The sequence below is a fragment of the Equus asinus genome, chromosome 25, assembly GCF_041296235.1.
Source record: "Equus asinus isolate D_3611 breed Donkey chromosome 25, EquAss-T2T_v2, whole genome shotgun sequence".
In the NCBI taxonomy this organism is placed as follows: Eukaryota; Metazoa; Chordata; class Mammalia; order Perissodactyla; family Equidae; genus Equus; species Equus asinus.
In genome coordinates, this window is record NC_091814.1 from 40278321 (window position 1) to 40301003 (window position 22683).

At 42.3% G+C, this 22683-nt stretch overlaps 1 protein-coding gene across 2 annotated transcripts in view; it reads right to left on the reverse strand.

The window, feature by feature from the left end:
• LAMC2 (laminin subunit gamma 2) overlaps positions 1-12854 on the reverse strand; it is a 53083-nt gene extending 40229 nt beyond the window's left edge. Inside the window, exons 1-2 of one of the 2 annotated variants that reach the window (XM_014850287.3) lie at positions 12716-12854; positions 12384-12600 (exon numbers count right to left, since the gene is read on the reverse strand). In XM_014850287.3, the coding sequence (XP_014705773.1) occupies positions 12384-12462 (79 nt within the window). In that variant the 5' untranslated portion in view covers positions 12463-12600; positions 12716-12854. Of the gene's footprint in view, positions 1-12383 lie in introns of both variants that reach the window. The other variant, XM_070497713.1, reaches the window with a different exon arrangement.
• Between the last annotated feature and the right edge of the window lie 9829 nt (positions 12855-22683).

A 22683-nucleotide genomic window follows, 5' to 3' on the forward strand; every position in this document is an offset into this window, starting at 1 on the left:
TGGGGCCTGGCATTAAGATATCATTGCACCAGAAAAATACAGAAACAAATCAGACTGGGACCCTCAACACACCTGAAGCCCTTATAGGATCTAGGAATCAAGACAGGCAGGTTCCTCCTCCCTCTTTCACTGACCTCTGTATCCTAGGTGCCAGGTCCCATCCACTACTCTTACTTGATTATTCATTTGTACTGTATGTGCATCTTTCCAAACCAGGGGCATCTCTTCAAAGTTTCCTCCTCCTCTCTCTGTCCCCTCACTCCAACCCCCGAAATCCTAGTCTCTGTCAGCCAGGCTTCTCTCCAGAGCTAAAGGAATGAGATTCATCAAGTCAACCTCAAGCCCTGAGTAAACACATCTGAAACGGAGTCCTTTCCCTCAGATTTTCACATATTTCTTTCAGTCTAGTAAAGCGTGGGTGGTAACTGTGTTTGACGACGCAGCATGCGCTTCTTTAGCACTTAAGTATTTATTATTATAATAACTATAATAGCAGACAGTCGATGACCCTTAAGGTGCTTCTTAGAAAAGCCAGCCCGGCAGCCAGACGCGGGCTGATCCGCCCACCACCACCCACGCGCCCTGAGCCGCAGCTCCAAGGAACTGCAAACCTCTGCAAACAATGGAGCAAGGTGTGCGCAACCCTCGGGCTCGCTTCAAACACGCCCACCCTCACTCGAACACACAGCGCCAACAGGTCAGGACAGGAAGCACACGGCAGAGGCTGCTTCCAAGCTCGATCCTTAGGAGAATGAAAGGAAACCGAAAATATTTCCTAGGGTTGCACTCGGGGCAAGGCCTTGGAACAATCAGCATCAGTGGCTGCAGTTCATGGAGACCTCATTTTAAATTTCCCATAGGAAACGGTGCAGGCAATTACCAGAAATTTTAACAACTTGGCATTAATATGGTCGTTTGTGTATAAGCAGATCCTCTTTCTATTGTTATAAACTTAAAAACATGCTCAGCTTTCCACCAAGGTGATCTGATTTCCATCCTTGGAGGATGGAATCATCGTGTTCCTTAGTGCTTTAACAGTAACAGCAAAATTACAATTCCAAACTCCTTTCAAGGCCCTGCGGTCAGCCCTGCTGGCCTCTCCAACTTTACCTCATTCCTCTTTCTCTCTCTTGTTCACTGGGCTCCAGGACACAGACCCTTGCAGGAATCCTAGGAGGTGCCAAGCTCTTTCCCTCCTCAGGCCTTTAGGCTGCCTATTTCCTTTGCTTGGGGCACTACCTGCTCCCACTCTCCCTAACCCCACAGAGCAGCCAGAGTAATCTCCTTAAGGAGCATAAATCAGATCGTATCTGGTTCCTGCTGGTTCCTTCAAAGCGTCTCCTTCCTCTGCCCACGAGACTTCATCCTCACCTCTCTCCTGGCATTTTCACGTTCTATCCTGAATGATCACTACCTGTGTGCACATCTTACCTCCTCTATAGCATCTCACGTGGTATCCCCTCAGGACCTGATATAGGACTTGGGACTGTGGTTGTTGGATGGATGGATGAATGGATGGAAGGATAGATGGACAGAAGAGGAAGGAAGGAAAGGGGTGAGGGAGGGAGGGAGACAGGCAGTCTGACCTTCAGAAAAGCCAACCAAGAACCTGAACATACAGAAATCTCCCAGGAGTCCAGAGACCCAATATGAAATTTTCTCAATACAACACACAAAGTTTGCAGTGTCTACATATATGGTATTCTACCTAAAATGTTTCAACCTAAAAATTGCAGGGTGAGATGAGAACAGAAAGACCTGTGAGAGGAACATGACACTTTCAGTTAGTAGGAGTGTCTGGAACTTTCTTTCAGGTTGCTGCTCACACGAGATGACCTATTTCTGCGCCAAGACCTCCTGCCCATCTGTGGTCTGTGAGCCTGGAGCTGCAGTGACATTCTGCCTGCCATCTAGAAGGGGAGCAAGTGTAGGGCTGCGTGGGAGGAGGGGCAAAGGGAAGAGGCCGGCTCGAGACCATGAGATCAGTTTGCAGGGATCAGGCAGCCTCGACAGGTCATGCACTTGGCTGGTGTGTGGGACTATCTCAGGAGCTGGGAATCTGAGCGTCATGTTTGAACCTGACTGTGGGTGCTGGCTGCTATTATGTAGAGCTCTGCTGCTCTTGCTGCTGTTTCAGCTGCTCAGTGTACTCATAGTGATTGAGTTAAACAACAGCAAGTTGATAAAGTTACCTGTAATCTCCTGGGGATGAGGCCACATTTAGACCATTCGAGATGGCACTCCATTCTCTTCCCGATTTAGAGGAAAGGAGTGTACCCTGTGTTTCCTTTCCAGCATTCTGTGCCCCTCACTCCCTTTCCGAGAAAACGAATCTTTTTGTCTCCTTCCTTTTTGAAACTCTCTTCCCTTGGATACCATGCTGCCATACTGTCAGGCTCCACCTTGGCTTCTGACCTTTCGCACCGCCCCACTCAAGTCTTTGCTGGCCCCTCTCCTTACCCCAACTCTAAATGCTGGCGTTCCTCAAGCTCGGTCCTGAACCTCCTTGACTCCTCACTCTAGAACTCTCTCATCCAGGCCAGGGGTTTCAAAAACCATCATAGGTGTTGACATCCCAACAGGGATACTTCCCTGGCCCCGATTTCATTCTCAACTTTAGACCCTCATGCCCAGCGGTCTACTTCACATCTCCAACTGGTTGCCTCAACAGCTCTTTACATAAAACACGTTTAAAACCAAACTCGTGATTGCCATCCCTTCAAGTCAGAAAGCTGGAAGCTATCCTTTTAGGTTCTCCATCTTTCTCACCTGCCCATCTTCTATTCAACACCAAATTTTATTGATAGAGCCCACTAAATAGCTCAAGTCTATGCAAGTCTCTCTCCACTACGGCCACTCTAGACCACACCCCAATCACCTCTTGCTTGCAATGGCTTCCTAACTGAATTCCCTGCAACTCCTCTTGCCTCCCTCCACTCAGCAGTCAGAAAACCTCTATAAAAAACAAATTTTACCAACACCTCTCTGCTTAAAACTCTCTGATCCCTTTCCTTTCCTTTTAGGATAAAGACCAGAATTCCTTCCCCATCTCCCACAAAGACTTCCATAGTATCTACTTTTCCAGCCTAATTTCACGTGACACTCCCCGCTGGGACATCTTCATCTCTCTCCCATTCATTTCACTTATACTTCATTTTAGGTCTTTACTTCCTCTGCTTCTAAACATTCTTGCTTTGTAAAGGAAAAGCATCATGGTGGGGAGAGGTGTGCTGAGACTAACGATCCCAACCACACTCCTCCCTTCTGTTTGTTCAAAGAAGTTACACTAAAAATTAAATCTTAATTTATCTTACTGGATACCATTCCCTTCCTCTGAGTCAAAGAATTGGTCTCATGTAAACTGACAACACTTTTGTGCTCAAAGAAGCAACCATCACCTTCATGAAGTCAGTTGTGATGAGGCCCTTAAACAGGAAGTCCAAATGTGAATAGCTGGACTAAAGATGGCGAATAAAATTAAAGTTGAAAATAGTACATTCACTTTTTAAAAACCTGGCAAATTCTTATTTTCAGAACCAAAGCAATTATTGAAAGTGTCCTTTAAATAGCAACCTATTCTAATGTATTTTTTAAATTATTTTTACAAATATTCAAATTGTGCATTACTTATGAAATCTAAAGCAAGATACAACTGTCATCTATCAGTTTGGTATCAAAGGCATTGGAAGCTATCATCCTATTTGCAAAAATCAAAGTCACCAAATCTGAGATACTCAAGACGACAAGATGAATATTTTTATAATATTATACTTACATGTCATGACGAAAATGCTCATAAATACTTTCGAGTTTTAAAACCTCCTACATGAGATTTTTTCTTTCCAGGGTTTAATATGTTTCTCAGCTTGGATGAATATTTTAAAACAAAATCTAAACATTTCATCATTTAAACGGACTTGAATTTCATGGTTTAATGTGTGAGTGTGTGCTTCCAGTTTTATCCTTTTAAGGTATGTCACAGTATGTTTTCTAATTAGAATAAGAAAACTGAAATGGCACTTCTCTCGCCAAGAGTCTTAACTGAATTCAGTTTTCTCTCATACTTTTCACAACCACATTTTAAACCAACGCACCAGAACCCCTGGTGCCGTATCCTGCCGATCCGTTTGTCTACCAGGACGTGTAAACGCCCAAGCAGCGTAAAGAAGGCTGGAGTGTGACATGCTCCGAGGGGAGGAGCAACAGAGGCAGTGTTCTAATCACACGGGCAATTTTGGATGATAAAATATGGACAAATCTTTTCAACTTTAAATGGTCTAAAGTCAACAAGTGTCAATGAAACTCAAGTCTCTACATTTTTCCTTTGAATAATTATGGTCTACAGGAGTCATCTATTTTCCCTAAGAGTTCACAGCACATTATATTACAACCTAGACTTGGAAACGGCACAGGTGGACTGTGGGTTACTCAGCCTGGTGAGGACTACGCCAGGAGACCACACCTGGAGATGTCTTCCCCTAACAGCCCCCCAGGACCCAGGCAGACTGTGGGGAGAGGGAAAGAAAGTCCCAGTGGACAGGGAGGTTGGGGACGCCAATTTCTGTCTCACTAGCAAAGGGGTTGAGGATAAATGAGGAAGCTGAGGGCTCAGTCTGAGTTCAAAGATGAAAGGGAAGAGAAGGTTAGGACACAAGAGCTATAAGAGCGTTCTTCTCGGACACAAGGCACCTTTCAGGTTTCTGCTCCAAGACAGTTGGTGTCAGCTACAGGGTGGAGACTCAGTGAGTGATCGTGGCAAGGATTCTATATGAAAGTATTCATCGCCCTCAGGTAACCCCACACCCTTCTGACGACAGCAATTGCAACTTCTACATTTCTATGAGATCATCCATAAAGAAAAGCATTCCAATATAGAAGGCACATTTAACTGTTATTCAAAGAGCATAGTGTTCTTTGAGCACTTCCTACATGGCTCAGCAAAAGGTGTCATATGCCTCTTTAAGAAGCAATTGAAGTAAAGGACATTAGGGAGTCCAGGACAGCTAGAGGTGACATCTGAAGCAATGAGGACCCAAAGGGAAAAAATCCTGTATAAAGAATCTGAATAAAGAAAGATAAAAAGGAAATTCTGATTTGTACTGAAATGCTTTTGGGAGTACACATTAAATGTGGTTTTTCAATCATTTAAATTTATGTTTTGTTGGCTCCTTAAAAAAAAAGTTACCTAATAAATAATTCTCCCTCTTTAAACCTTTTATTGCTTTTCGGAACAATATATTTTTGTGTAAGGAGATTAGCCGTAGAGGTTTTGCTATCACTACGCCCCTTCACAAAAATAGAAGCATTTAGGTGTGTGCGTGCTTACAATGCACCATTGGAGTTCTCAGTTTTGACAAAAGAACAATGGTAATTAGTGCACATTTACAATGTGGGAAAAGTACGTATGGAGTGCATTTATAGCATCTTCCTTCAAGATTCCTTTCTGAAAAAAAATCCATTTGTAAAGGATAAATTAAAACCGTATTACTTGAAGTCAGAAGAATGAATTAAATGGCCTTTTAAGAGACCAACCATTTTTATACATCTATAAGAGAAGTAACAAATATTCCAAGAAGAGATTGGACCATGACACCTCCACCAGGGAGTGGGAACAATGTGTGTCCTGCCTCTTAATTGGACAAATGTGTTACTACTCCACTGCCACTTCCCACGCCAGGTCCATGTGGCCTCGCCTCTGTCCTCGAACTTCTCAGCATGTGAAGATCCCCTCCTATCACGTACAACCCCCCGGATAAGGCAGGAGCAGCAACTTCACGTTACTGTTGGACCCACTGCTATCGCAAAGTAGACCAGTCTGCTTGAGCTCGGAAATTATCTTTAAACATTAGGAACTTTCTTTTACTAAGAGCAAAATGGGTAGTGATTTGAAATCGCAGTAAATCTATGTAAAGCTTACATGGTCAATGTTCTGCCCGTGAAACTAACCTGATCCTGGAAGACTCCAAAACTTATACCAACAGTCTCCAGCAGGGAGAGGAAAATAACCTCTGGACACAACTCTGCAGATGTAGATTCAAAACGTCAACAGCCCTTGAAGAACAATGACTGGTAAAACAGAAAGGTTTATTGCTGTCCCTCAACTGTCCTGTTTTGTTTTTTTTTAACCTGAGCGCCTTGGTCAATTCCAAGCTGTGTGATAATCTGACAGCAGAGTTGAACAAAGAGAAGAGGAAACATGGTAACTTGGAATCTGTTCTCTTGTCAATGCCCCAGAAACTAGAGTTTATGCTTGTTTGGTTTTTTTTTAAAGATTTTATTTTTTTCCTTTTTCTCCCCAAAGCCCCCCGGTACATAGTTGTATATTCTTCGTTGTGGGTCCTTCTAGTTGTGGCATGTGGGATGCTGCCTCAGCGTGTGGTTTGATGAGCAGTGCCATATCCGCACCCAGGATTCGAACCAACGAAACACTGGGCCATCTGCAGCGGAGTGCGCGAACTTAACCACTCAGCCACGGGGCCAGCCCCTTGTGCTTGGTTTTAACCCGTTGTTCTCCGACATGTGTAAGGGAAAGGCCAGTATGTTGACTCACATAGACAAATAGAGACTTCTGAATAGACAGGACACAGGTGTCCCATTTAGAGACATAAGTTATGTTCTTATAATAGATCAAGATTCCATCCTCTGAAAATTAATTTAAATAAAATTCTTAATAAGAATTAGAAATAAGCCAAGGAGGTACCTTGTAAAGAACATTAAATGAGCAACTGAAATGTGGTTCTGTTACCAAATGCATGGCTCTGGTCAAGGTAATCACTTTTCTGTGCCTCAGTTTCCCATCTATAAATGAGGATTACACAGGTTGGAGCCCAGCTCTGCTATAACCAACTGTGAGAATCTGGACAGTTACTTTACCTCCCTGGGTGTCCTTTTCTTCATCTATAAAATGAGAAGTTCTCATAGAGAAAACCCCTAAGGTTCATTCTCATTTAGTTCCATGATGCTGTAATAAGAGAACAAAATGGTGAAACATGCAAAGCTTTTTGTAAGAAATGCCACACGTAAGTGGAGCTGAAGATTTGGATAATTTTTCCAATGTTTAAGTTAGTGTGGGGAATGATTTGGCTGCAATTTAATTTTGTTTTTTGAGAATGTGAAGATTCATATTCATACAATGAATAAAATAAAATCTAGAAAAGAAACAGTTGGAATTCTGTAAATGGTTAATAACAAGCTTGAAGAAGTCCCGGATACAGCTACCTTTGCCCCATTGATCGCCACCGTCCTATGATGGAGAAGGAGGGAAAGATTCAAGCCCTTACGGAGATCAGTGTAGGAGGAAGAGCCATTCTTTTCGTTTCATAATTGTGACATAAGGAAGCACGTGTTTGCTGGGGAGACACATATAAGACATACAGTCACCCACAGACACAGGGAAGACTTAGCTTTTGGCTTTGGATATGATTCAAATATTACATCATGCACCTGGGGGTAATATTAGAACACAGCCCAGTCATGGTGCAGAAATCTACTAGGTCTAATTGTGACTAAATTAGAGTATTCCAGAATCCATGGAGCTCCTATTTCTACACTGGTCTGTAATGGATGATTCAAGCCTTGTCCTTGCAAATTTCTCTAGGAAAAAAGAAAAGTCAATACCGTTGAACCACTAAGAACTAAAAAGGGAAAAATATTCCCAGGATTGCCGCAACACCTAAATTGCATGCACCTGACTTTCCCAGACACCGTGATCACAAATCCACATTCTTCCTCAGCTTCTTGGACCAGTGGAGCTAAACCAACGGCTGCCCCAAGCTCAAGACATCCAAAATTTAAGCCTACATAGGAATTTCCAACTTACATTTTAACCCGATTCTATATTCCTGTTTATTGTACATACTTGAATATAAGGTGAGGGTTTTTATTTTCTCAATTTTTTTCCCTTAGAGGAAAAAAAGGTCACATTTAAGTCTTTTAAAAATCTCTCATTTTATAATGCACTTTCTCAATTACCTTATTTTTAAAATAAAGTATTGTTTGGGGAAGACATGTTAATTTGAAATGAGCTCAGTCAATGTTTTGGATACTTAGAGAAAGAGGCCAAGACATTGAACACAATCCTCATAATTGTGAGTGCTGAAAGTTGTCACAAATAAGACTTTCAAGATGCTTACGCTGTGAAGATCACAATGTGCACTTCAGGATAATGTTTAAATGTTTTGAAAATGGCGTACTGTCCAGTTACAGCATCAAAACAGATTCAAACACATCTGTATCTCAAGCCACCCACTCGGAAGTGAAGAAGAAACTGCATTAAAGTGGCTTTAGGAATGCTAAAGATGAATGGAAAAAATATATAACTTCATGAAATGTGAATGAAGAAATCAATATTTCTAAGTTATTATTTTATAAATTGTGTGACTTGAAATATGTTTGTTTAGCTAGTTTACTAAATTAAATATAAAGAGACATGTGACCACTGCATCTATATTGTTACATATTTTCATAAATCAAGTTCGCCAAACGCAGTTTTTGGCGGTGGCGGGGAGATTTTCCCACTGAGCAGTAAGAGACCATCTTATCTGGGATCACTGTCTACGATTTGCTGAATCTGCTTGTGATGAGTTCTGGTGCTTGACAAAAGGCAAGGAGAAGAAAGGATGTGCATTCCAATCTACTTTGGGTTCCTTGCCAGGTATTCCATTTGTTTCCCATGGGGTAAAACTTGGCGGTTCCTTTCAGCCTGAGCAGAAGGGTCCCTCATCATCTCTCTTGGGCTGATGAAAGGAGAGTAAAGAGGAGTCACTTCAAAATCGTCCCCACTTAAAACTCAGAAGGCAACATACTGACATTCAGTATTGGCGGGGCATTTAGTTATATCCCAATAATACTGAACACATAGTGAGTGCTTACCAGGCCCTGTGCAAAGTGCTTTACACGCAATGAGCACAACAATTTATTATCCTCATCTTAGAGATGAGGAAACTGAGTCACAGGTGAAGTAACCTGCCCAAATGCCACAACTGCTAAATGACAGAGCCGAGATTTGAACCAGACCATTTATTCCAGAGCCTGCCCTCTGATGCATGATGCTGTACCACTTCACCAATTTAAATAACGGAATCTACGATAGAGTATAAGTCTTTCCAGGGGTCCCTTCCACTATCCACAGCACCACTTTTCCAGTATCAGGCATGAGAGAAACAAGATTTGTGGTCTATAATAATCTTGGATTCTGAGCTCACTATTCTAGAAGAACAGTTGCTTCAAAACATAACTGGTGGCTGAATCCGACAGTGTGATCTCAGTCCTCGTTCTTTGTATATTCGTATTTTGATATCTGAATACCATTTATTACTCCTACCCTGTTGAAACTCGTCCTTTGGCTAACAAAACACTCCTCTTTCTTGATTCTCTTCCATCCTCAATGCTCATTCCTCCTATTCTCCTTCAGTGTTCTTCTGTCTCCTTGCCAAGTGTTGAGGTTTCTTTTACTTCCATATCCCAGATAGTGTCATCTATTTTCAAGGCTTTGATTTCCACTTTTGGGCTCCCAATTTTATATTTCAAACTTTTCTTCTAAACTTCAAAATCATAGTTCCAGCTCTTCCCAGGGACTGTTGGACATCTCCACTTGCATCTCAAATTCAACAGGTCCCCACAGGAACTCACTCCCTCCTCTTTATCCATTGCCCAATTTTGCTTCCAAATCTGATCCTTCTTTCATAGTCCTCATTTCCTTTAACAGCGCACTGTCTAACCAATCACCCAAACCTGAGGCCTTGGACCCATCTTGGACTCTTCCTTATTTCTCACAATTTTCCCTTAGATGTATCCATAACACACACACTCATTGGATCACCAAATTCTTTCAATTTTACCTTCTAAAAGTCTCTATAATCTGTTTCCTCTTTGCTATTTCCCCCACCATGATGAAAGCCTTCATCATCTCTCATTTGGACTACTACCATGGCCCTTTATTTGCTTCTTATAGCTCAACTCCACCCTCTAAGCCCTTAAGTGAGTGGCCCTTCTAAAACGTGAATCTGACCACACCCACTCCTGCTTATAAACCATCTGCAACCCTTCTTTGCCTACAGGACACCAACCCAACTGGACAGCCTGGCATGTAAGGGTCTTCACAACCAGATTCTTGGCTATATTTCTAGTCTCATTCCTATCCCTTTCTCATGCCTTCTGCAGTCAGACCTCTCCATGTGAACTATGATCCAGATATCGAGCTATGTGCCATATTCTCTCACATCAACTGTAAGTTTCTGAAGGGGAGTCTTTATCTTCCTTACTGATCTCTGGGCATCCAAGTTCACTATACCTGTACCGTTGGCTTCAGACTTTTTAAAGAAATGTGGTTCCAGGCATTTTAAGGCACTTTACCATAATCTCTAATCCTTTCAACAACTCTACAAGGTTGCACAGTACTGTTGCTTCTGTTTAACAGGTGAAGAAGCACACTCCAAGCAGCTAAGGAGCCTGAAAGGTTACTCAGAAGGAAATAGTAAGTGAATGAGCCAAAATTTGAAGCCAGGTCGAGCTGTGCTTTAACTGAGACTAACCCTGAAATTCTCGCTGATTACATCTAGCACATTATTCCACCTGCGAGGAAACAACCAGGAAGCAACATCCTTGCTTTAGGCTCCCATAGGTGCAGCGCATGGGACACACATATGGGGGTCACTTTGGGAGGTGGCAAGTACCGTACTTTCAGTCCAACTTCCACTACATTCCAACATTCCATGACTGGAAAAGCATATGTGTTCACCTCTAACACCAAGCTTTTCACACTCTCACTGAACCCCAAAATGCACCCTTTGAGAAGGGAGCCTAATATGTTAAGTGGCCTGTCTCCAAGGAAGGAGAAAGTCTGGAAATGAGTCCAAACACTGCTTCTGACTAAATGGTCTAGACAGAATGCTCACAGCTTGTCCATCCTTGAGAACTGAGAGTCTATGCTTTGTCCTCTTGAGTCTGATTTCGTTAAGTAATTGATAACATCCTACATATTTATTTCTGTTATCTAATGCTAACACACACACAAATACTCAACTACAGCTAAGGGGAAAATTGCCTCAATAATTATCCATTATATAAAACACATGTATCTTGTTCCCTTATTATTTTTATAATGTGGTCCCAAAAGCTCCAGCCTAAGCACCCCTGGATCAAATGCCAGATGTGTCTCTGCCAACAGCTGCTTGTGTGGCTTTGTACAAATCCATTTCCATTTTTTCACTGTGTAAGCCAAGGGGTTCTAGTAGTTGATCTGTGAGCATCCTCTTGAATTCTAATATTCGGAAACTACCCTTACTTTTATGATGTTTCTCACTAGGTTAAAGCTCCTTTATCCTATTTATCTAAGGAAACCTGACCTACATGATCATTTTCACAAATGGTTTTTACATGGTAGTCAAGGATGATGGGTTGGAAGTTAATTCCAAGACTATTTTAGGGGAAAAAAAGGACTGTATCAATGCATTCAAGACATGCTAAAATATTCATGTCATTCAAATACAATTCAGGCCAGCATCACCCAGACTGCATGGTAATAAATGGAATGTCTAAGATAATTCCATGTGCACGTGAATGTTGTCTCAAAATCATGCATGCACATGTGTGAAAATGGCTCTTGGACCTACTGAAATGATCACTGAAATGTCATCAGGTGCAGGAAGCGATATAAACATGAAACTCCAGGGTAATTATACAAGTAAATATCATTGGTAAAACTAAGTGACACAAATGTACAGTAAACAGTTGCTAGGTTCTCATAAAGTCTTGTTTACGTGAGCTGAACTTCTCATGATATGACAGCCACTGGGTGCTCTAGATAAGAACAAATGACCTGTGACACAGGTACCCAATAAATGTCTGCTGAATGAACATTACGTGAAAATACCATAGAAAGTAACGTTATGCAAAAGCAAAGCATTGTTAAGGCTCATTTTCCATCCCAAAGATGGAAGGGGAATTCCAGAAGGATTATTAAAGAGGTTCCTTTTCAATCTTTGTGGTGTTCACAGCCATAGAAAACATTCCTACCTAACTCATATCAGTAAAAATACAGAATGGGAAAAGAATTTATATACCAAAATATGGCTGATATTACTGATCAAACAGGGGCTCCTTGATCCAAAAAAGCAATCAAGAAGAAACATTTTAAAAGTAAGGCAAACCCTAGTTTAGCACACCTATTGGCCTCACATTTTTAAATCAGACAGCTTTATATAATATTAGCCTTATCTAAAACCCATCTCTGGAGAAGCCCCAGATAGGGGAGGAAGAGAGAGCTCCAAAGAGGTTCTCGACACAGTGGGAATCCTCCGAGGTGCACTCAGCCATCATGGTCTGCAGAGAAAGGCCAGTTCACAGCCCAGGGCTGCGACTTTTCCTCCTGGAAGCCGACTCACCTTCCCTCCCGGAGGTGGCCCGGGCTGCGGGCAGGAGGAGCGAGAAGCAGAGGTAGCAGCTCAGCCAGAGCGCAGGCATGGCCGGGCCGGCGCGCGGTCCGCCGCTGCAGGGGTCGCTGCCCGGCGCCTCGCCGCTGGGAGTTCTCACTCTGCGCTCCGCTGTGCCTTCCTTTTCCTTGATCAGGTGGTTTTATCGACTCTTCTACCTGACTCAGTCCTGACAGGAAGAGAGCCTGTGTTTCAGGGTGTGACTCACCTGTGAATAAGGAGGACCCAGCCCTCGGGAGGCAGACAAACACACACAGCACACATCGAGCTGTAAAAGCGCTCACCCCAGCCGCCGGGCTCCCCCCTCGCCGCAAGAAGGGCGCACACCTGGCCCGGGCTAAGGGTGTGGTGCAGAGGCTGCGGCCCGGGGATCCTGCTGGAGGAATGCGCCAGAGCCCTCCTTCTCTTCCGGGGTGGTCTAGGACAGAATTCACAGAGGTAGCTAGCAGCCTGCCCCGTCCTCAACCCGGGAGGCCCAGTCTCAAGTGCACGAACTCAGAGAGAAGTCAGCAGCCCTGATCAGCTCTGGTCTAAAAGACATCAAGGAAAACAGACCAGTCTGAGAGTCACAACCGGGTCCTCTTTGCTCTCCAGCCTGGGCTCAACCTCTCTCTGAGATACAGCAACCCTACCCCAGCCGGCCCACTCTGCCCACACCTCATTCTTTCCCTCACCATCACCAGGCAGGACCAAGGGCTCCTCTCCTGGGTCCCGGTAACTTCCTGACCACCTGGGCTAGTGACTCATTTTGTCGCTTGTTAACTGGTCGGTGTCCCTCTGAAGGATAGGCATCACTCTGTGTCCCTAACAACCAGTACAGTCTCTAGCCCACAGTCCATGCTCAGTAAATGTTCTGTTGAATAAGAAAGAGGATCCAGAGTTCCCATTCCTTTTACATCTTAGAGCATATTTCCCGTGCCATTCTCCGTGGGCCCATCAGAAAATATTTGTTGAGACCAACCATGAGTGTCACTCATGTCCACTGTACTAGGTGAAATGGGTGACGTCCCAAAACCGCAGATTGCGGTGTATCCTACATCGTCCCTTTCTCTAAGGAGGCCGGTGGGAATAATTCAGAGAGGTGGCTGTCAAAGAGAAAGCTTTGGTTCCTACTAGAGATTTAAAAGGTACCAGAGGTTTATATATACACTATATATGTATTATATGTGTATATAATATATAAAACAATAAATAAATATATATATATATAAAACAACCACCCTAACTTTTCATCATCAAGGCCTGTGAAGGCCCCCAATAAATTGTTGTTGTTCACTAAGTGAATGAATGTTCTCTAGATAGTTCTATAGATGATAACATAAGGCAACAAGCAGTATAAAATAGAATATGATTGTCAATGGGTGTAAGAATTTCAGTTTATTCAAACACATAGATAAAGAGAACAGATTGGTGGTTGGGGGGGAGCAGTGAAAGGGGTAAAGGGGCACATGTGTATGGCGGTGGTTAAAAACTAGACTATTGGTGGTGAGCACAATGCAGTCTATACAGAAACTGACATATAATAATGTACATGTGAAATTTCACGTTATAAGCCAATATGACCTCAATAAAGTAATTTTTTTTAAAAAAGAATTTTTCAAGACCTGTGTGGGCTAACTGGGAGAGCGAGGCATGGCTTTGTTCAGTACGCGGAGCATGAACTGGGTGTTCAGGAATAACCAGGATCTGCATATAGCACCAAAGAACCACGGGGGCGAGGCAGGTCATTGCAAACTGGCTAACACCTGCTCTAAAACCTCCAGCAACAAAAAATGAGGAATAGAAAGGCAACTCCAGTTTTCTCATCCCAAGGTTGATTCTCTTCTACTCTGTCCAGGATTCAAACAAATAACAGAAAGATTCTTCTCTCTCAAGACTCATAGTGTCCAATTACTGCTAAAGTTTCAGTTCACAGAGACCAGATATTTAGAATCGTCCCTTCTAGTAGCTGGTACATTGTAGAGGCTGAAATTATGTCCCTGAGGCCCCTGATCCTTGCATTTCTACCCATCAGTATTGTGCAGTGCCCCACAGTCCCGCAGGAACAAGGAAGAGGGACCTGCAAAATAAAGTCTTGAAGGTAGCGTTCATTTTGGTACAGATTACCATGGTTTATTATGTCTCAAAAGTTGGAACAGATGTTTTCATCTACCATCATTTTTGGATAGTGATAATAATAATAGCTAACACATATATAGTACCTACTATTTGTCATCACTGTTGTAAGTCCTTTTATACATAATAACCCTTTAATCTTAAAACAGTGCTATGAGGGGCAGGCCCGGTGGCGCAGCAGTTAGGTTCGCATGTTCCACTTCTGTGGCTTGGGATTCGTTGGTTTGCATCCCGGGTGCAGACATGGCACTGCTTGGCAAGCCGTGCTGTGGTGAGCGTCCCACATGTGGAGTGGAGGAAGATGGGCACGGATGTTAGCTCAGGGCCAGTCTTCTTCAGCAAAAAGAGGAGGATTGGCAGCAGATGTTAGCTCAGGGCTAATCTTTCTCAAAAAAAAAAAAACTCCAAACAACTGTGCTATGAAATAGGTGTACTGTTAATTTCCCCCTTTTACAGATGAGAAGACAGAGGCATAGAAAGGTCAAGTAACATGCTCAAAGTCACACTGCCAGTATGTGGCAAAGCCAAGATTCAAAACCAGGTAATCTAGTTCCAGAGTCCATAAGCTCTTTGTTAGGTCAGATTAAAAATCACCACAAAAAGGACAAATTCACAATACTGAATGAATTTGATATACAGTCAATGGTTATTTATCAACATCCATTACAATTCAACCAGATGATGGACTGCCGGTCCACATCGATAAAGCCAAGTCACAATGGATTGTGGATACTATTTCTGATTTCCCTAACATGCTAGCTCTGAAGGGACCCCCAGAGGTCACCTGGACCTGGGGTGGAATATGGGCAGCAGGGCCCTGGGCACCAGGCCAACCAGTCCCAGCTTTTATGTGGACGGTACGCTCCAGTTTCCCTCAGCCCATCCCTCTTCCCGTTGCCTTACTCTGGGCCTCCTCGCACAGCTAAACAACCTGCCCGGCTCAGGCGCGAGACCTCTGCCCTGGCTTAATCTCCCACCTTGCTCAGGGACAATACCAACCCCCTTTGCCAGTTTGAGAAGTCTCTGTGTGCTGCTGGGGTTAAGAGCGCTCTGGTGCTCAAGGCCCTGGAGCAGTTGCCCAGTTGCCCAGTTCCTGGGAAGCAGTTTCCCAGATCCTGGCTTCACTGCTCATCAAGGTAGCTTGCTTAGTTTTCTCTGAGCTTCAGTTTCTTCATCTGTAAAAGAGGGATAATAAAAAGACACTCACCCGGCAGGGTTGTTGGGAAAATTAAATGAGTTAATGACCTATCCAGTGCTCAGAGCGGCGCTAGGCATATAACATGCACTATACGAGTAAGCTATGATAATTATTACTGTTACTGTTGTTGTTACTAATATTATCACTAAGCTCCATCAGTTTTTTCCTTGTTATAATAGCTGACAAATACCCATATGAGAAACATGGGGGGTTTTACTTCAACCCTTCTACTAATTGACTGTTCAATCATAACTTTAAACTTCTGTGAAACTCTCAGTCTAATCCACGTTCATGTCCAGTTTACCAACATTTACTTGGAAGTTGTTAATTAGTTTGTATTTCTGCTCCACATCTGGAAATTTCTGTCACGTTCAGGTTTGCCTACAAGTTTCAAAATTTGTGCACTTAGAACTTCATTTTAAATAAGGTGGAGTAGGATCTGACATTTCAGGGAAAATATAAAGGTAAGAAGGATTTGAGTATACTCTTATGATTAACTTTAATTAACATGTTTTTCAAAAGGGCAACAAATACCGATTTGCTTTTCCTTATGACCCAAATAAATATTTTTTCAAATCCAGACAAAAATCAAGTTGATGTACACATAAAAATGGTTAAGATGATAAAATTTATGTTACATATATTTTAACACAATAAAAAATCAACTTGATACTACTCAGCAACGGAAATGAATGGACTACTGATAGAGAACATGGATGAATTTCAAAGCATTGTGCTAAGTCAAAGAAGCCAGACACAAAAGACTAGATTCTAGGAGCAGACCCCATGGCCGAGTGGTTAAGTTCACGCGTTCTGCTTCAGCGGCCCAGGGTTTCGCCAGTTCGGATCCTGGGCGCAGACATGGCATGGCTCATCAAGCCATGCTGAGGTGGCGTCCCACATGCCACAACAAGAAGGACCCACAACTAAAAATATACAACTATGTACCAGGGGGCTTTGGGAGAAAAAGGAAAAATAAAATCTTAAAAAAAAAAAAGACTAGATTCTATATGATTCTATTTATATGAATTTCTAGAAAAGATAAAACTACAAGGAAAGAAAACAGATCAGTGGTTGCCAAGGGCAGGGGACTGACTGCAATGCAGCATGAGGATAAATTTTGGGGATGAAAGAAATATTCTGAAATATGATAGTGGCCAAAAGTAATGAAGTCATATACATAAAATAAATAAATTTGATTATATATAATTTATACCTCAATAAAACTAGTATAAACGTAAGAGAAAATCTCAAAAAATCATATGACAATTAAGATGATACTTCAATTCAAATATACAAATTCAAACCCAGGACTAGAAACATCACTATGTCTGCATAAGTTGTGACAAAGTCTCAGGATGGAGGCCGGCCAAGGTGTCCAGCTGGTTCTGATAAGCTCTAAGGAGCTTCGGGCAGCAGCCCATCTCAGGCCTTCAGGCAGAAATACCACCCCCTTTTCTGGAAACCTCTCTATTTTGGCAATTTACAAAAGGTAAGAGAGGCCTTCTGAAATGTTTGCTTAGAGGCACAAATTTCTGGACTTTTCTTCTAGAAAGTCGGCACTTGGGTTTTTCTCTTGTCTTCGCCCAAAGTTGTCACATTCACCTAGAGTGTAACCTCTGGTACCAAGGAAGATAATGTTCTGTGCAGAAGTTCTCCACGCCTGACACTGAAATGTGCCGGGGCATTTCTACAGGAGCGCGCGGGGTGCAGGAGGGCTGAGACCCTGGAAGTGCGCTTTATCCATAGTTTCCTTGTCCAGTCATCAGCCAGGGGACTTTTCTTTTTATAATGCTGTGTAAGTCACTTCACAGAATTGTCATCTCTCCACCTCAACCTCCCAAATAGAATTGCAAGTGACGTGTTGATTTTTGCCTTGAGTTCCATTATTACCTTAGTTAACTTTCAGAAGGAATGTCTGGCATGTCACCCGCTTTCAAACTCACTTATGATAAAAACTGAAGCACTGGCTGTTAACATGCCAGCAATAGACAGGGCCTTAATCTCATTCCCTGCCCTTAATCTCCCCAGATAGTTCTAATTGCGTCAGCATTTGCATAAAAATTTTAAGTGTAAAATGCAGCAATCAGGGGGAAAAATGCCCAACAACTCCCCTTTGCTCTTAATTGGTAAAGGAAAATGTCCATAAATGGAAATGGTTCAGTGTTTCCTGGATCGTCTGGTTAAATTCTCTGAGGTTGGCCAGACTCCAGAAAACAATGCTCTCTGAAGCAGTACCCTGGCTGCAGTGGCAGCCTTCCATTTTATGCAGAAACGTATATGGTGTTCCCACAGCTAGTTTTCAGGCAGCAGGAGAGGCCAGACCAGAACTCAGGAAATGCCGTTAACTTCTTAAGGGGAGATGATCCTTTTCCTATGGGTAGCTGATGATACACCTGGGCCAGGGATGTGGTGGGAAGTCAACAACTACGCACAAAGAACAGCTTCATTTGCATCTTTTTTGGTATAGTTATTACAGACAGAAATATCCAAATCCATTATTTGTTTACCAACACAAAAGCGGAGAGAAGCAGAGAAGAGAGGGACACATGCTCAAAGACAAAATAGATACAGAAAACAACCCAGAGAGGGTGAAAGATTCTGAGAAAGGGAACTTTAGTAGACTCAGGGGTGTGCCAGCTGTTTTGTTTCCTTAGACTGAAATTTGCTCAACCACTCAGGTGTGAAATGTCCATCAGTAGAGTAAACGCTGCCCACGGTTCCTCAACCACCAAGTATGAATACTTGGACCATAGATACTCAGATTTAATGAGAGGTGAAGGAGACCATGGCAGTGAAAATTCTTCCCCAGATTGCAGTGGGCTGCAGGCTTGACAGGATAAGCTGGAAGTGAGAGGCAGCCACCCTTAGATCAGAGATTCCAGCCCTGCCTTCCAAAGTAAGAAAGAATCCAGGAAACAATGCTTCTAGATGCGCTTCTTAATTTCAATCTGAAACTTTTCCACCTTTAATAATTTAAATTATAAAGTCTGAAAAACTCTGTAGCATTTAGAGTCTAATGCTCTGCCTTTAGGTAGGAGACCTTGGACACATTGTAAACATCTAATAATAAATTTAACAATTACGATAATAACAGCAAAGCAGTGCTGTATACTCTGCCTGTGCCCAGCTCTGCGCTGGGAGCCTTGCAGGGTTTGGAGTTCATGCCTCACCACCGCCCTGTGAAGCAGGTCCTATTATTACCCTCATTTTGAGGTTCCCCAGGCTCCTTCACAAATCTATGCCAATACCTCTCTCTAGAGTTATTATTCAACTACAATATAAAAACAAATTAAGCCTCTCACTGTATAAACACACCCTTCTCCAATTAAAACAAAAGTTGAGTTGGATCTTCAAATAAAAGATGAAATGCCTAGTCTTTATAAAATATACTATATTCTACAGTGACTCGTCTCCTGCAGGTCAGCAATAAATGTTGGGTCATTGGGTGCGTTTTCCTTTCCACATTACCTTTGGTAATTCTTCAGTGGGCAGCGACTTCGGATTCTTATGCAACATCCTTTTACATCGTCCCATCAGGTCTTGATGGTTTTCTCTCGGTCTGATACCTTAATCCAGGTGGAAGAGCTTGTTATTAAGTCATTCAATTCTTGAACTCTGGAATAATTGGAAATTATTTTTGGTGTAGTGTAAAGAGTCTGAGCGGTCTGAAAGAGCTCCAGAATTTGGGAGTGGTCTCCCTGGGTTTGGCTTTTCTAGGGCCTGGTACACAGAAATCCCCAAACATTCCTGGGTGGTTCTTTTGCAGGACGCCTGCGGATTGGATTAGACTTCGGTTAAAAGATGGAATTGTTAGTTCACTGCAATTACGGAGAGAGCTACAAATAATCACAGAAAAATTTAGAGACATACCTCACTAACCTAAAAATTTCTCACAGCCTCAATATGTCTACTTAGATTAAGTAGGAGAATTAATGCAGTGATTCAGACAACTTAAACCAAAATGACACATTTGCCTCAACTATCTGGCTATGTTAGGTGGATACATTTTAGGCCTGAATTTTTTGGGCAATTGTTTCAACGTTCTGCTTTTTATAGTATGAATCCCCAGCAAAGCAGGATTGAATTGGCATGACTTTATCAAAGCTACTGATGCCTTTGCTAGTTTCTTGTCTCAGGGTTCTCTATTAATACAACCCTTGGAAGTAACGGAAAATTTCAGCTAAAGCAGAATATGGCTACTTGGTTTTGCAGCAAAATTGTTTATATGGGGGGCTGGCCCCGTGGCCGAGTGGTTAATTTCACACGCTCCACTGCAGGCGGCCCAGTGTTTCGTTGGTTCAAATCCTGGGCGTGGACATGGCACTGCTCATCAAAACCACGCTGAGGCGGCGTCCCACATGCCACAACTAGAAGGACCCACAACAAAGAATGTACAACTATGTACTGGGGGCTTTGGGGAGAAAAAAGGAAATAAAATAAAATCTTTAAAAAAAATTGTTTATATGGAATGAAATACATTTTATGTGCTTCAGGTAAACTTAAAATGGATTATACCTATGCTAAAAATTCAATACACACACACACACGGATATATAGTGCTTGAGCCATAGGTAGAAAATCTCTTTTTGAGTAAAACTTGTGGCTTTTTGGTCGGTTCATTTGTTTTTTACGTTTTAATCTTACATTCAATATTTTCTAAGGAAAGAGCACTTCTAAATCTTCTGACCCTTCAGGGCCTGACGGAAAACCCATTTTAGAGGTAACCGCCCCAATTCTATCCCCATTCTAATCTTTCCTGTTGAAATTTTCTAAAGAATTCTTACTAACTTTATAAATAAATTTATATTAATAAAAATGAATCTAATGAGCTTCCTTTCTGAACCAGATCTTGTCTAACCAGTCAACCACAATGTTGATTTTCCCTCTGGAACCCAGACAGAGCCAAAAGAGTGATAACGCGATAATACATACAATGTCATGCTGATTCAGATCAATGTCCGCTTACACAGAGGGCTCTGGACCTCCCAGGAGCACCAGGGGATGTTTTGGGGGTAGGCTGCGTCCATGACACTAACCTTAAATATTCAGGAAAACAGTCCAAAATATCCTAAAATTTACTTGTTAGCATATTATGGAATTGTCATCTGTCAATTTAACCAACTCTCTCTTTTAAATATCTATATTTTCTGGAAGTTTTTGATATGCTATATAAAATCAAACTTCTTTTATGTTATTAAAAGGACCTCTTAATTATCCCTGGGTCTCGTACTGTAGGGTTTGCTAAATATTGATAAACAAGAGTATATTTCACCATTTCCCAAACCCTTATGACTGTATAAACTATCTATACGTCCCTTTGCCTTTCTGGCTGAAAAAATCCCGTTTTTAGACTCATGCCCCGGCCATGATTTTGGTTATCTTCTCAGGATGTTTCCAAGCTTTTCCAAGTATGTCTTGACCCAAAGAGACCAGTTGTAAAAACTTCTTACATTTGGATGTGCCATAGCTTGCATGCTGGTAGCATAACAGTTTTATTTTTTTTTATTTTTTATTTTTGAGGAAGATTAGCCCTGAGCTAACATCTGCTGCCAATCCTCCTCTTTTTGCTGAGGAAGATTGGCCCTGAGCTAACATCCATGCCTATCTTCCTCTACTTTATATGTGGGACGCCTACCACAGCATGGCTTGCCAAGCGGTGCCATGTCCACACCCGGGATCTGAACCGGTGAAGCAGAAGGTGCGCGCTTAACCACTGCACCACCGGGCCAGCCCCAGCATAACAGTTTTAGATGGAGGACTCCCTGCAGGCCACCTTATATGGTTAAGGCCAGCACAAGAACATCGGGCAGAGGAGGTGTGCAGCGGGAGGGGGTGGTAGAGCACTACAGTCCAGCACAGAGCTTCTCCTGCCAAGCCGTGCGCCCTGGCACAAGCCTACGTGCGTCCGGAGGAAGGAAAATTTTCTCTACTTGGTCTGCCCAGAGGGGTCCTCTTAAACATCAGCAGGAAACGGGAACTAAAGGATCAGTCCACATGACTCCTTCATTCAGTCCTTGATGTGAGGCTGGTAATTCAGATACCATCATTTAATTATTCTAATTTGGATTATTTTTCCTTAAGTGTGATAATTAATAACCAGTTTTCATTGAATTTCACATTTCACCTTTCTGATTACTTCTGTTCTTGTGAGCTTTTCCAAAAAGTTTCTTTTCTCTGTATTGATTTGATATTTAGCACCAACTTCAGCAAAACAGCGTCTGGGAGATTAAGCAACGTATTATGTCTTGCAGGTAATTTACAATCATTTTAGAAAACATTGCTTACCACATCAATCTTTGGAGGATATTGCTTTTAACACATTTTCCTCCATCCAAAAACTGCCCATTCTTCTCTCTAAGCAAGTTCCCTATGTATAACAAAACTGTATCTCTGGTTCTAGGGTAAAAAAAGTTTTAAAATAATTTCTGGTGTGAAAGTTTAGTAACTTTTTTGAACATTCAAACAAATAACTATTATTTCTATCTTGTCTTTAAACTCGTTTATGCTCCCAAATTGCTGTTTTGGTGTGATCAATGTCCTTTTTCCCAGAATCCATGCTTCCTTTCCCAGGGTAAGTTTCCTGCCTCCCTTTATTCAAGATTCTATCATGCTGACTCCCCTATCTGTACTTTCTGAGGCAGTGATGTCAGTGGAAATTCCTGCAATGATGGAAATGTTCTATATTTGTGCTTCCTAATAGGGTAGCAACTAACCACATGTGTCTACTGAGCATTTGAAATGTGGCTGGTGCAATGGAGGAGCTAAATTTTTCATTTATTTAACTTTATTTAAATTTAAATAGCCACAGTGGCTACCATATTGGACAGCACAGGCCCAAGGTCTTCTCGGGCACTCTTTTTCTAAAAGAGCATCTCACTCAGTACCTCCTTCACAGCATCCTCTTGTAACTCAGGTATTGTATCTTGTAGTCAGCAG